At 32.8% G+C, this 13,233-nt stretch overlaps 4 protein-coding genes and 1 pseudogene across 5 annotated transcripts; 1 reads left to right on the top strand and 4 right to left on the bottom strand.

Moving 5' to 3' along the window:
• Window positions 1-506: 506 nt before the first annotated feature.
• Window positions 507-1,371, bottom strand: AT5G05020 (Pollen Ole e 1 allergen and extensin family protein). The gene has a single exon (NM_120584.3). The coding sequence runs from the start codon at window positions 1,281-1,283 to the stop codon at window positions 819-821; it is 465 nt and encodes a 154-aa protein (NP_196121.1). The 5' UTR covers window positions 1,284-1,371; the 3' UTR covers window positions 507-818.
• A 1,488-nt stretch (window positions 1,372-2,859) lies between these two features.
• Window positions 2,860-3,273, bottom strand: AT5G05025 (annotated as a pseudogene). Its single transcript has one exon.
• A 638-nt stretch (window positions 3,274-3,911) lies between these two features.
• On the bottom strand, window positions 3,912-5,800 carry AT5G05030 (NEP-interacting protein, putative (DUF239)). The gene is made up of 7 exons (NM_120585.2): window positions 5,653-5,800; window positions 5,431-5,517; window positions 5,116-5,298; window positions 4,855-5,016; window positions 4,718-4,771; window positions 4,464-4,598; window positions 3,912-4,355 (listed from the first exon to the last, which is right to left on the bottom strand). Exons 1-7 carry the CDS (start codon window positions 5,740-5,742, stop codon window positions 3,975-3,977), a joined length of 1,092 nt encoding a protein of 363 aa, NP_196122.1. The 5' UTR covers window positions 5,743-5,800; the 3' UTR covers window positions 3,912-3,974.
• A 1,063-nt stretch (window positions 5,801-6,863) lies between these two features.
• Window positions 6,864-7,703, bottom strand: AT5G05040 (Cystatin/monellin superfamily protein; the record flags this gene model as incomplete). The annotated part of the gene is made up of 3 exons (NM_120586.2): window positions 6,864-7,183; window positions 7,302-7,457; window positions 7,533-7,703. 3 exons carry the CDS (start codon window positions 7,701-7,703, stop codon window positions 6,995-6,997), a joined length of 516 nt encoding a protein of 171 aa, NP_196123.1. The 3' UTR covers window positions 6,864-6,994.
• Window positions 7,704-11,373: 3,670 nt separating this feature from the next.
• AT5G05050 (Cysteine proteinases superfamily protein) lies at window positions 11,374-13,192 on the top strand (the record flags this gene model as incomplete). Its single annotated transcript, NM_120587.1, has 7 exons — window positions 11,374-11,607; window positions 11,710-11,742; window positions 11,812-11,890; window positions 12,033-12,280; window positions 12,427-12,526; window positions 12,736-12,866; window positions 13,118-13,192. The coding sequence occupies 7 exons, from the start codon at window positions 11,374-11,376 to the stop codon at window positions 13,190-13,192; spliced, it is 900 nt and encodes a 299-aa protein (NP_196124.1).
• Between the last annotated feature and the right edge of the window lie 41 nt (window positions 13,193-13,233).

Consider the following 13,233-nt stretch of genomic DNA (forward strand, 5'->3'; position numbering starts at 1 on the left):
TATTAACCAAAAGAATGATTTACTTAAGTACATTCGATCCCTATATTCACACGGCATTGAGAGAGAAAGTGTTCAGCTTCGTTGGTCTTGCATCAACGTCGTTGCCATTCATTTCTCCACCGCAAAAGTATCGGAATAGGAGCACTTTCCTTGAAGACTCTTCGACCATCTCTTGTTGTATACTCATACTTCCACTGTGGTCCTAGATAGAAGCCATGTAATTGCGGCTCCACCAAGCAAGCCACCAATGTAAATTCACCAGAGGAAACATCGGACCACTGATCCGAGAAAAATCAGACTCGTTAATACAGTTGAAGGTATGATCTGGTCACTTACATGTCCCCAGTTATCTATACGTCTGGACATTAGACCCATTGCCTGCATAGTGATCAAAGCTTGTTAGAACTTGAGAAATATAATACAAATTTATATATTTTTTTGTAATGCAGTTTTTTTTTTTTTTCTGTTTATTACTTACCATATATAATACAAATGAAGTTGTAAATGGGGGAAGATTGGACTTTATTTTCACTGTTTGTACGTAGGCACGTAGCATATCACATCACATGATGAGTAGCCACATGCGACCGACGAACTCACACTATATATAAAATTCCCAGTAATATTTATACATTTGATAATTATAATTATCAACACATGGAAACTTAACAAAAAGGGAGCTGCTTATAATTAAGCTTTGTGGTGGAGCATAAACTCACTTATTTCTCCCTACGACACCTCAAATGTAAAACGTATGACCATTATTATATAGCATGCATGAAAATCCCCTTTGGCACGGTAAGAGAGCGACGACCGCATCAGACAATTTCATCAACAAATGGGCCGGCGGTAAAAACAGCGATATTTGTGGCATTCGTTTGGATGATTCGGAGCAGTGTAAATGTGGCAGTGAGGGCACCGTCCGGTACGTAAATACTGCAATTCCCCCCTGGAAGATTAGCTAATAGATAGCAGGAACTAGGGCTAATCAAAACCGTTTGTACGGCGCTGAGCAATACCCTAAACGTACCGTCCGGCTTTGTCACTGCGTCAGCGATGGTAGTGTTTGAGCCATCACATTTTAAGTAAACGGGGGCTCCGGAAACTGGAGGGGCGTTAGGGTCTCCGCTAATGTTACACCGCAGGACTCCGTAAATTTGGCCTTGGCCTAGGCTGAGGCCAGCGATTGAAAGACCGTGGGAAGAAGTTGAAAGTAAGGCCATGGCTATGGCCATGAGAAGTATGAGAAGTATGGAAGTGATATAAACATTTGATTTCACCATTTTTTTTTCTCCTTTTTACTTTGTTTAATTATGGAATGTATTTTGGCTGTGTGTCAAAAGAAGCCTATGGAGAGCGGTATTTATATTGGAAAAAAAAATGAAAGATTTAGTTATGCGATATTGTTACGGAATGCTTTTTCAATCTACTGTTAAAATTTTGACTTCGCGTCTCACAATCTGATTGTGACAATCAGATTCTGATGTATTAGTTATAAGCTATTCAAGGTTATATCTGATATTAATATTTCCTATAATGTATTTATGTTTTACGTGCACGATAAATTTTGAATTACTAAAAGGTGTTGATTGAATTAACTCCAAGAAAAGGAATTGGAAATATGTGTTATTTTTTAGAAAAGTTTCTATAATAATAGTAATATTGACAAAACCGTCTTTTATGTGAATTTGGAGTAATATTTACGACTTTAACTAGATGAAAAATCATGCGAAGCTTATTGTTATTATTTTCCTCTCCACGCAAGGGTCTTCTAAGTTTTTTTTTTCTTTTTTTTTTGTTGGGTGGAAAAGGTCCTTTTATTTACCCAACCAACCCAAATAGAAGAGGCATTCATTTAACAAACTTCATTTGTATGAGAAAGTAAGTCTACAACAAAGGCTTATGGTCTAACGCTCCAACCGCCATTCCTCTTTTGCGTTTTTTTAATTTTTGATCCCAAGGTTTTTCTTTAATCCCCCGCCTCTCGTTTTCGTTGGTTACTAGAGCAACTGTTGTGGTTAGGTTATGTGTTCTGATCTTTTTGTTTTTTTGTCTTTGTTTTTGCTGTGGAAGAGACTGTGTGAGCTCGGTTTAGCTCCCTTTTCGGGTCCTCATTTTGAAGGTGATCTAATTTTGGATTCTTTTCAAGGTTCATGTAAGTTGCATTTCTTCAACGCTGAAATATTTTATGGAAGTGCTAGTCGGATGCTTGTAAGGAAAAGTTTGCAGTGTTGTTGCTTTGGATTCTTTAACTTTATCTTTGTAGCTTATGTTGTAAAGTTTTTTTTCTATATGTTTCCTTCAATTTGGGTCTTAGTGAGAGTTTCCATTGTTTATGAAAGGATTTCGATCCTTATCGGTGATGTATAACTCAACCGCATTCTATCAATAAAATCTTTAGAAGGAAAAAAAAAAAAATTAGGTCCGAGTCTATGGATACTTTTGCGTAGCTACGTATGATCTGGACTGGGATTTGTGTATTCCTAGTTCCTACGAATAGAAACATTAAAAGTTAAATGCAAATTAACTCCGGTTTATATGTGCTCAATCCAACACAAATACAAACTAAACAACAAAACAATGTTGAAATTAAACGAAAACTAAATTTGATATGTTAATCAAATCAAACTGCATGCATAGAATATCAAGGCCATGCTGAAAAAAACAATATTGGCACAATTTTCTATATTTTTATTTTTGTCGAAGCAGAATTTGTTTTTTTATCCAATAATACATTCTTAGCACAAGTTTTTTTTGTCAACAAAAATTTATATCATTGATTTTAACACTAACAAAATCAACACAAAACAAATAAAACAGTTTTACACGTATATCAATTGCATTAAGGTTCTCCTTGCATCAGCGACTGGTAAATGGGCTGGCGGCGAAATCAGCAATATTAGGCACAATGACGTTGACCAATGACCAGTTTAACTGTGGCAGAGGACGCCATTTGGTACGACAAGGTTGCAATTTCCTACTGGAAGATTAACTCCGAGAGCGCAGAAACTAGGGTCCAACAAAGCATTATCTAAGATGCTGAGCACCATGGTAAATGCACCGGCGGGATTGGTCACTGCTTAGAGAGGCTAGTGGTTGAGCCGGCACATGTTAAGTAAACAGTGGCATTCGAGATAGCAGGGTCTCTAGGGTCTCCGACATGTGAACAATACACGACACCCTCAATTATATGTCGATCCCAGGGAGGGAAATTAGGCCGTGTGAAGGGGAAGAGAGCGAAGCCATGATGAGACACCCATTTGATTTCACCATTTCTTTAACTTTGATATGGATATTATAATTAATGTATTTGTGGTTTACGTGCACGAGAAGTAACTAAAAAGAGTTAACTGCATTAAAAGTCTACAAGAAAAAAAAGAACAAGAAATATGTGCTCTTTTAAGAAGAGTTTCTATCATATTAACAAAATCGTAGTTAATGTGTTTTGTACGAGTGGTAGAAGAAAAGATGTTTAAATGATGTTAATTAATTAGATGAAAAATCATGTTATTATTTTCCTCTCCACGCGTCTTTCCTTGCTTTTGGTTGCCATCGGAGTCAAACTTTCGTAAGAATTAGTTCATTCTGGAGGTTCTTTCTGATCCACACTAGGATCATTTTCCGGTCAGACTGGCAGGTCCAATCCAGTTTTAAACACCTTTAAATATACATTTTTGTGTAGTTGTCTTGTCTGATTAAAGATTGCATCTACATATTTCACATAAAATCATTTTTTTATTGTTGATATTTTAGTCACAAAAATATATTAACCAAAATAATTATTTACTTAAGTAATTAATGAAATTAAATGATAAACCAATTTTGATCAACCACATCAAATGAGAGATCACATGCAGAGATAATCTTTCACTTAATATAGAGATATATAAAAAATTTAATACTTGAACATTATCAGCTGAAGTCCGATAACTTATTTATTCAAATAGCCAAGAACAATATTAATTTAGGAAATATTAGATCCCACAAGAATTTCCTCCAGGTCCACCATATTTGAACAAAATTAACTTCTTTCCATCTTTTAGACCATAACATTTGTTACTATCATCAATAAGTTTCTCTAACTTATATTGGTCACTTCCCTTGACCACAAAATCATTATCTATAAACTTAACTTCTCCAACACGCGCCGACCCTGCCTCATCGTCAGTTGGTAAATGACCATTACCCATTGGTGGGCTTTGACCCGAAGGAGAAGCCTGGACTGTTCCTGTAACTCCAACTATGTTTGCACTCTTACTAATAAGATCAAATAGTTCTTTTGGCCAATAGCCTATATATTCTTCTGATTCATTGCCTCTTATATCTGTAGTCCACCAATTTCCTGTCTCTTTGTCCTTTAATAAAATAGAAAAGTTAAAATATATACTGTGTTAGGTTTTCTATACTACAAAAATGATAATTTTAAAAAACAAAATCATATTTGTTTCAAGAAAGAATGTAACCTGTCGAATAGAAACAGAAATATCTCTGTCCCCTCCTGAGGGGAGTTGAGGTAAAGGTCCACTTAAATGATCTGTTTTTGATACTTGAACAAAACCACGACATATTGTATTATAACAACCTGCTCCGTTAGCTCCCTGTTATTGTTTAGTGTTGATATTTTTAATTTAATTCTTATGGTATATATACATACATAGTATTTGGTGTACATAAGTGGACATCAAATATTATCATATGAAAGAATTATGATATGTACCTTCCAAAACCCATAACTCCATGTACGTCCGTCACCAAATAAACTTGGATTTATCTGTGAGTCAAATTAATGCATTCTATGTTTATAACAAAAAAAAATTATATTAAACAATCTAGAAATAATTTAACAATAGTTACCATCCAGCCGGTTTGGATAAAATTAACTTTGTCGTAGATTCCACTGCCAATATATATATTAGCATATGAAGCTTGATCTCTACTAATATTCAAGTCATGCACACTAAGCGAAGCTATCACACCACGGTAAGGACCTTGATCTGTTGTTCTAACTCCAGCAATCTTCAAATTCTCAAATTTATAACAAGTTTATTATATCCTACACATTAATTTTAAATATATTCATAATTGTAACTCAAATATTCATGTAGATTTGCTTACATGTGTCCCATGACTATCGATTGTAAGCGGATTTAAGTGTTTTTCTGTCCAATATTGAGCATTTGCAACATATTTTTTTGTATTTCTTATTATCGGAACTGTTCCATTAGGACACTCGATGATATTTTTTCTTTCACTTTCACCTTTAACTTGATTTTTTGGTTTGGAGAAAGATGGTTCCAGCTACTCAAAATCAAAGTATATGTTATTGTATACGGTATACCTTTAGAAAGATGCATAGCCTAGAAAATATGTTATTGTTCTATAAGAGATAGAGAGAACCACATGTAAAAATGTAAATTAGTGAATAAATACCTGAACTTTATGATTTTGAAGTAGTGGATGACTTAACGACGGTTGTTTATATATATCCACACAATCATATATGGTGTTCTCATTTAACTATGAATTTGAGATCAATATCATCAATTAATATAAAAACATATATATGAATTAATATCATAAGTTAATCTATAAAATATTAGATTAAGACTTGGATGTGTGTACATATATGTATTATTTCTTCTTTCAATTTACCTTTACGGACATCAAATCTTTTACATTTCCTTTAGATTGAACTATTAAAACTATGAAAAGGAATCCGACGAGTTTAAAAACAAAGTCCATGGATTAGAGATCAATATTTTCTTGAGAGCTTCCAAATAATTTGGTTGATTTTAGATGTACATTTTACACCCAAATATTGAAGTATTTATATTAGTTAAGGGTGTTCAAACTATGTTTGGTTCTAGTTTTTAGTTATCTTTTTATTTATTTATTTTCTTAAATTTATTATCATATAAATAAATAACAAAGTTACACTTTACCCATATTGGATGTAGACATTTCTCCACTTTATTTTTATTTTATTTATAAACTAATTAATTTCTTTAATGTTCTGAATTTGTTTTGCTTTACCAATATTTTTTTCATATTTGTATAAGTTTTTAATTTATTGAGATTTAATCTCATATACATAAATGCATATTTTCATCATCTTATTAGTTTACTTGCATTTAAAAAAAAAACAAAAACAATATACATGGAATATGTTTTACTTTCTTAATTGGTCCATTTAGAACCTTATTAATAAAAAATATTACTCAACTTGGATTTTTTAATAGAACAATTAGTATACACATTAATTTGTTTAATTTTCCCTAAATTTTTGGTTTAATTATATAAGTCTATATCTTTAAAATTTTAATATAAACAATATAAAAATTGAATATGGGAATATAAACAATTTATTATCTACCTATTTTATAAGAAAAAAGAAAGCAATTATCATCAGTATTAAATATAAAATAAAATCTAATAGTTTCATATGAAAATAATTTCAAAAATCTATAAGTTCTTAGAACGATTGAACAAGTAAAGATAATATAAAAAACATTATAAAACATCAAAGCTAAACATAAGCTCACGCGTAACATGGGTACTCACCTAATATACATAAAAAAAACGTTACTATCTCTTAATTGGTCCATTTTACTTATTAATAAGAAACTACTATTACTCAACTTGATTTTTTTTATAAAACAATTAGTATAGACATTATGACATTAATTTGTATAATTTTTCTCCAATTTTTTTGTTTAATTATTTTTTCTGCTTTCTAAGATACACTTTGAATTTAAAATCTACATACCCACCGCAAATTCACTTATTCTGTAGTGGACATAACACGAATACGAAGTATTTCGTCGTTTGTTTGCTAATTCAAAAGTAGCTCATGTCACATCTTCTTCACCAATTATGTCAAAGGTTATTATGGTCGCTTGTTTATATATAAACTCACGTTGCAAAACTTAACAAGCTATCCTTTATAACATATTCATCATGTAAACATGGGCTTAACTAACACATCTCTATAAATTCAAGAAGATGGTTCAGGCTTGCAAGAGCACACTTGGATATCAAAGGACAAGTAGAGGACCACTGCCTGGTAACGTTTAGTCTGGTTACCATCTTTAGGATCATTGGCTTCGAACGTGATGTAGAGCGTGATTGCAGCAGATGGGTGAAAATTTGCTCTCAAAACCTTGACAAGTTCCAAACTTGAATCCTACAATACAAACATGCATCACCATAACCAACACACTAAATATATACGCTATTAATTAAGAGATTCATGCATCAGCAAACAAGAGCAAAAGTTATTTGATTCATTAGAGATTACTAACCGTCTTGTCGTTGTAGAAGGAGATAGCCATGTTGGACAACCTGTTGAGCAAATCTCTGTTGGTTTCATGAGGCTCGCTAACCATATTGTCGTCGTCGAGATGAACAGCTCCGCAACCAAATCTGTGACGCACTTTCGAGAAGTCCACATCAAAACCCTGAAAACACCACAAATCAAAATTAAATGAATCAAACAATTCTTCAAAAGAAAGAAATGGTTGGAGATTACAAACCCCGCTCTTGCCCCACTCTTCGTCTAACAGTCGAAGATCATCAGACAAAGTTTCCCAATCGTCCGAATCATAGTTAGAGAACTTAGATTCATCGTCGGATGGCTCCTCCACTAACTTCAGCTTCTCAGGGGAAGGAATTTCGGATCTCTCATTCTCAATCGGAGATAACATCGCTTATGATTTAGGAGAATCGAGATGGCGATGATAACGAACCCTAAGTTTCTTTATGATTTAGGGAAATTGGGATAAAAATATCTTTTTTTCTTTATTATCGGTTTACCAAAGTTTTCATTCGTTTATTGTTAAAGGGCTTTTCACGTTTACTACGATTTAACTTTTGACAAATAAACCAGAGTAGTTTTTTTTTTTTAAGTATTTAAATAATAATTATTATTTTTTCGTCGAGTATTTAAATAATTTTAAAAATTAATAATGTCAAGAAAAATAAGTGAACCGGTTAGAAAAATAAACACATCAACTAAATTAATTGGTCAACCTTTTTTTGTTTTTTCGTCGTAATAATTGGTCAACTAATATCTAACTTTTTTGCATAAATCGTTTTGCTCACTTTTTTGCATAAATCGTTGCGCAAAATTCTCTTACGGTTCTTGGGATCGAGTCTGAAAACGATCCTGAAGTGGTAATTGTTTATTTTTTGTTGTTGTTAGTGAGAATTGTTTATTTCTCTCTTTGTTTTTGGTTTGTGAGTAAATTTGTGACTTGAAAGTTTATAAAGCTATTTCAATGACAGTTTCTTATGAAGACAACAAAAATCCGGAAAGATGGGACAATGTGATTGAATATTTGGCTAAAGATGAGGTTCTAGTGATCGTCAGCGTACTCTGGTTTCCAAGTTATCATGATCATAGCGGAGATGTAAGAAATATTTGTAGATTAATTTTTGTTTGTGATTTTAACTTTTTTTTTCTGGTAGGGAATATACAAACCAACTGATGATGAATGTGATGCTTATAAAAAAACTCCCTAAGTTTATAAGAAGACTATTACTCACACCATGCTCTTGACAAGTATTTTCAACTGATGAATCACTTTACGAGATTAAATTTCATATTTTTTTAAGAATGATGATTTGATTCACATACCGAATACTCACATGAGATTAATAATTAACATAAGCAAAAGGAAACTTATCTTTGTATATTGTTAATTTGATTTTTTTGTTTAATAGGGGCTGGTAGAGATGAAATTGATGGCACTCCATACTTCGAGATGCAGGATAGTAATGGAGATGTTGACCATGGAGACCGTGGTTATCTCCTTTTTCCCCGTCTTCCATACTCTCTGGTGCTCTAGTATGTTGAGATGGTGGTATGTATTTTAATTTATCATAAAATGTAAGTTTACTATTTTGATTTGAAATAAATACTAGTATACTACTTTCACTTTTCTTTTGAAATGTATGATCTCTCAATAGAAGTTTGTCATCCATCCGCCATTTCAATCCTGTTTCTCACCCCTCCTCCTCCTACTTTGATCTTTTATCTATATTTGTTAAACCATGTCTAATAACTTTATGAGAAATTCCTAAAAATATCACTAAAACAAGTTTTATGGACAATAATAGCACACACTCCATAAACTTCTAAAAATAGCACTACTTAACTTACTATGAAGTTTATTACTAATATATTTTTTCAACAATACCATAATTTTTATATAAATTCTATCATCCAAAATAAATTAGAAATAAATTTAAAGTATTATATTTGGGTTCTCTATTTCTAATTTATGGTATATATTTTAACCATTTAAAAGAAATTTTGATTCCTTTTAATTTTAGTTTATGGTATTATATTTGGGTTTCCTATTTCCAATTTAGAGTATATTTTCACTATTTAAAAGAGATTTTTTATTTTAATATTAGTTTTTGTGGTATTATATTTGGGTTCTCTATTTTTAATTTCGGATATATATTTTTACTATTTAAAGTTTTTTTTAATTCAATTAAATATTAGATTAGTGTTTGCTCTTATTTTTATTTTCTATCTGATATTTTAATTAAGTTGAATTAAAGTTTATAGTGTTATTTGTAAAATTTTAGAAATGTTGTGCTAATTTTTGAAGAAATCCTGTCCAAATAATATTGTAAATGTAGTAATATACACTGTAAAAGCCCAAACAATTTTGTTTTTGCGCTAGGGATCTACTTATTGTTGGGCCGGGGCATCACCATCACAGTAAGAGATTCATTTTGTTTTCTTTAGTTCCTAGCTAACCGTTTTTTCGTTGAAGTACGAGATAGCCTTCTTCGACAAATCTGTTGAGCAAATCTCTGTCAGTATCATCAGGCTAGCTAACTAGGCCACAATCTGTTGGGCTATATTTTTTTTTTTTTTTTTTTATCATATACTGTATGTACTATATATGTAGTTTACGTATAATTTTGAGAAACGTAGGTTAATGGATTAGAGAGAGTCTTACATAAATCACTGTGTGTTGTTAGAGTCTTAGTAATAGTGTCTTACATACATCACTGTTCCCCATTATTCTCTCGAAGATTCGAACACACGTCTTTTTAATTTATTTCTTCTCTCTTTCGACTATCACTTTTTGCATCGTTGTCTAGGTACCATTATCTTTATAACCGACGAATATCTTACATAGTTTGACAGAGCTAATCTGTCTAGGAGGTAATGTCGTTTGATGGGTAAAAAGGTCAGCTGGTCAGGTCATATCGAAGTCAGAGTTTCAGAACAAAGAAACAAAAATAAACTTCGTTCCCTCCATTAAATGACCTCGTCGGAGAAAAAAGACATATCATCATAGATTCGTTTTCTTTGCTATCTGGAGTACAAACAAAAGATCATTAAATTCATTTGTATACGCAACCTTATTTTAGTTACTGCTAATAAGCTAACGTACAAAAAAAAGGGAAGAAAATAGTACAGTAATAAGCCTGTTACATTTTGACAATATCGTAGATAGTAATCATGTTCGGTTACTTAAACCCTAAAATTCCACATCTTTTGATTAATGAAAAGATTGGGGAAAATCACGATTTTGACTGTTTGCTTGACCTAATTAACCGATTCACGCCTCATTTTTTATTTTGGTTTTAAGATTTCGAAATTTAGTTAAATAATAAGTTATAATATTATTTTTGAATAGTCTATTTAGATGGTTGATTGTCTAAAATAATACTATGTCTGTAAAAAGGAATATCGCATTGAAGCGAGGGTCAGAAATGGGTCCAAGTCCAACGGAAGAAGTCCAAGAAGGAATATTTTCTGTCAATTTTCTTCCCAAGCCTTCTTACTTTTTGTTCCCCATGGAAAATATGAAAATGATCCTCTTTTCTGCTCTTTGAAAGTCCAAGACCTTTCTATCTTTTTGAATAAATATGTTTGATTTTCGTCCAAAAAAATGTTTGAATATGTTTAATTTTCCTAATACAATTGTTTTTCTTTTTGTCAAATGAACGACTTGATTACAAAAACGTAAACTAGTAAACTGTTAAGCATGAAATATGATAGTTGAATTTTTCACTAGTGATTAGTGAGAGTGAGAGTGAGAGTAGTGTTTGTCTTGACAAAGTAAAAGAAAAACCTTGTTGATACTAATACACGGAGCTACCAAATATTCTATTTAAAAGGAAAATCTCTGTCTTATGTTGTACACTACTACTTAATTAAATGGAATTATTGTCTTAATCATGCGTAAAAACCCTAGCGTCACTAAACATAATTTAAATTACTATAATTGTGAATCCTGGACCCACATATCTGTACGGACATTATTCATGAAGATCGCAAACTTTGGCGTTTTCCTCTAAAGAAAAAGAGAGCTTTTCTCGTTGAAACGAGAGCGATCGTTGGGGAAAATGGAGAGTGAAGATAAAAAGTTCGGAGAGGAACACAAGTCTGAGAGTGAATCAAATGAAGAATCCATAGTAGCTGGTGTTGGTGCGGGAAGAAACGGAGGGAACAAGAGTGACTCGGATGAAGAATCCGCAGTCGTCGGCGTTGGTGCTGGACGAAAGGGGAAAAACAAAAAATCCTCTTCTTCTTCTTCTTCATCTAAGAAAAACAAGTCGCCTGCAAAAGCATCGACAAAGGTTTTTGATTATTTCTATGTTTAGCTATGTTGTAGTTAAGTAAATGCATGTATCCATATATCTTCGTTCGTTTCTAATTTGTTGATGGGAACTGTGTATCAGAGATTTACTAAAGAAGACGAGGAATGGGCAAAGGTAACATCTGATTTGTGTTAACGATATTTGCTAGCCAAGTTCACGTTCTGAAATAATTTCAATGTGTAGGATCTTCCATCTGATTTTACCACGAATTGCAAAGATTGGTTCCAATACCTAAGTGGTGCTATTAAACAAGGAAAACTAAGTAAGCATTCTTGTTCATGGATGGATCAAGGAACACTAACTAACTAATAACTATTGTTCAATTCTTAGTTGCATTTGTTAAGATACTAGCTAGCTATATTTGTGGGACTAAGCCCACAAGCAATTTTGTTTATTCTTCTTAGGTGTTTGCTGGGCAGTGGCTATTGCTAGATGTGTACAAGCTTCATTTGCTATAAGGGGTATTAAAGTAGAGCTTTCTCCTCAACATTTGATAAACAACATCACTGGCAAGAGTAAAGAGGGAGATATAATCAAATTCGAGGAGCTCTCCGACTACTTGAAGAACCAAGGTCTTGTCCTAGAAGAAGTGTGCAAATTCTCGGGGAGCATAAAGGCAACTTGCCCTAAAGAATGCTCCAAACAAACTTCAGTAAGCCAATTCACTAATTTTCCTTTGTCATGTTTCTTGTTTCTTTATTATCATTCGAGAGTTTTGTGATAGCTAGCTAGAGATCACAACTATTAATAGCTCAGTATTTAGCTCCATCCATCATCTTGTTTCAATTCACTCTTCAGGATGACTCCTTTTACAAGATCAAGGAATTTAATGTGATCACCAAAAAGGATGTCAAGGAAGAAGACTTGCTTAAGCTAGTATATCAGCGTCCTATAGTTGGTATTATTGATTCTTACCAAAGCTTTATGGACCATAAATCAGTATGTTTGAATTTAACCCCTGTAGCTAATTTAACTGAACATACTAAAATTGACTTTTGCTTCTCTTAATGTAACAATGGTAGGGAATATACAAAGGTAGGAAGCCAAAAGATATGTATTTTTGTTGACATGCGGTGTTAGTTGTTAGTTTTGGTACAACCGACGAAGGTGAGCACTATTGGCTCATCCAAAACTCTTATGGTGAAGCCTGGGGAGAAAAAGGCATTGGAAAGATTATAAGGAAGTGTAGCCTGAAAAATGGAGAGTCCTCTTTGTTTGTCGGTGCTATCGACATTGTGGTATGATCATGTAGTTTGACGAGTGTGTGGCTAGTTTCGTACCTTACAAATGCATTTTATACAAATTAGTTTCTCTTTTGTAGGTTTGATGGTGGAGCTTGACATCCAGACTACAAGTTACTGGTACTAGAATTTAACTCAAATAGTTGAGAGATAAGTAGAATTAGAGAATATACATAACAACGGATAGCATCTAAGATAGTGAGATTAAGAAAGTTTGCCACTGAAATAGCTTTGTTTTGTGCTTGCAGATTTGCATGAAGCCTAGCTCAACTTCTGCTCGGTCCGGAGGAGAGAGGGAGAAAGTTGTTGATTCAAGAAAGTGAAACAATTTAGGGTTTTATTTCTAATGCCATATTGCCATGGA

This window comes from Arabidopsis thaliana, chromosome 5, assembly GCF_000001735.4.
Source record: "Arabidopsis thaliana chromosome 5, partial sequence".
Lineage (NCBI taxonomy): Eukaryota > Viridiplantae > Streptophyta > Magnoliopsida > Brassicales > Brassicaceae > Arabidopsis > Arabidopsis thaliana.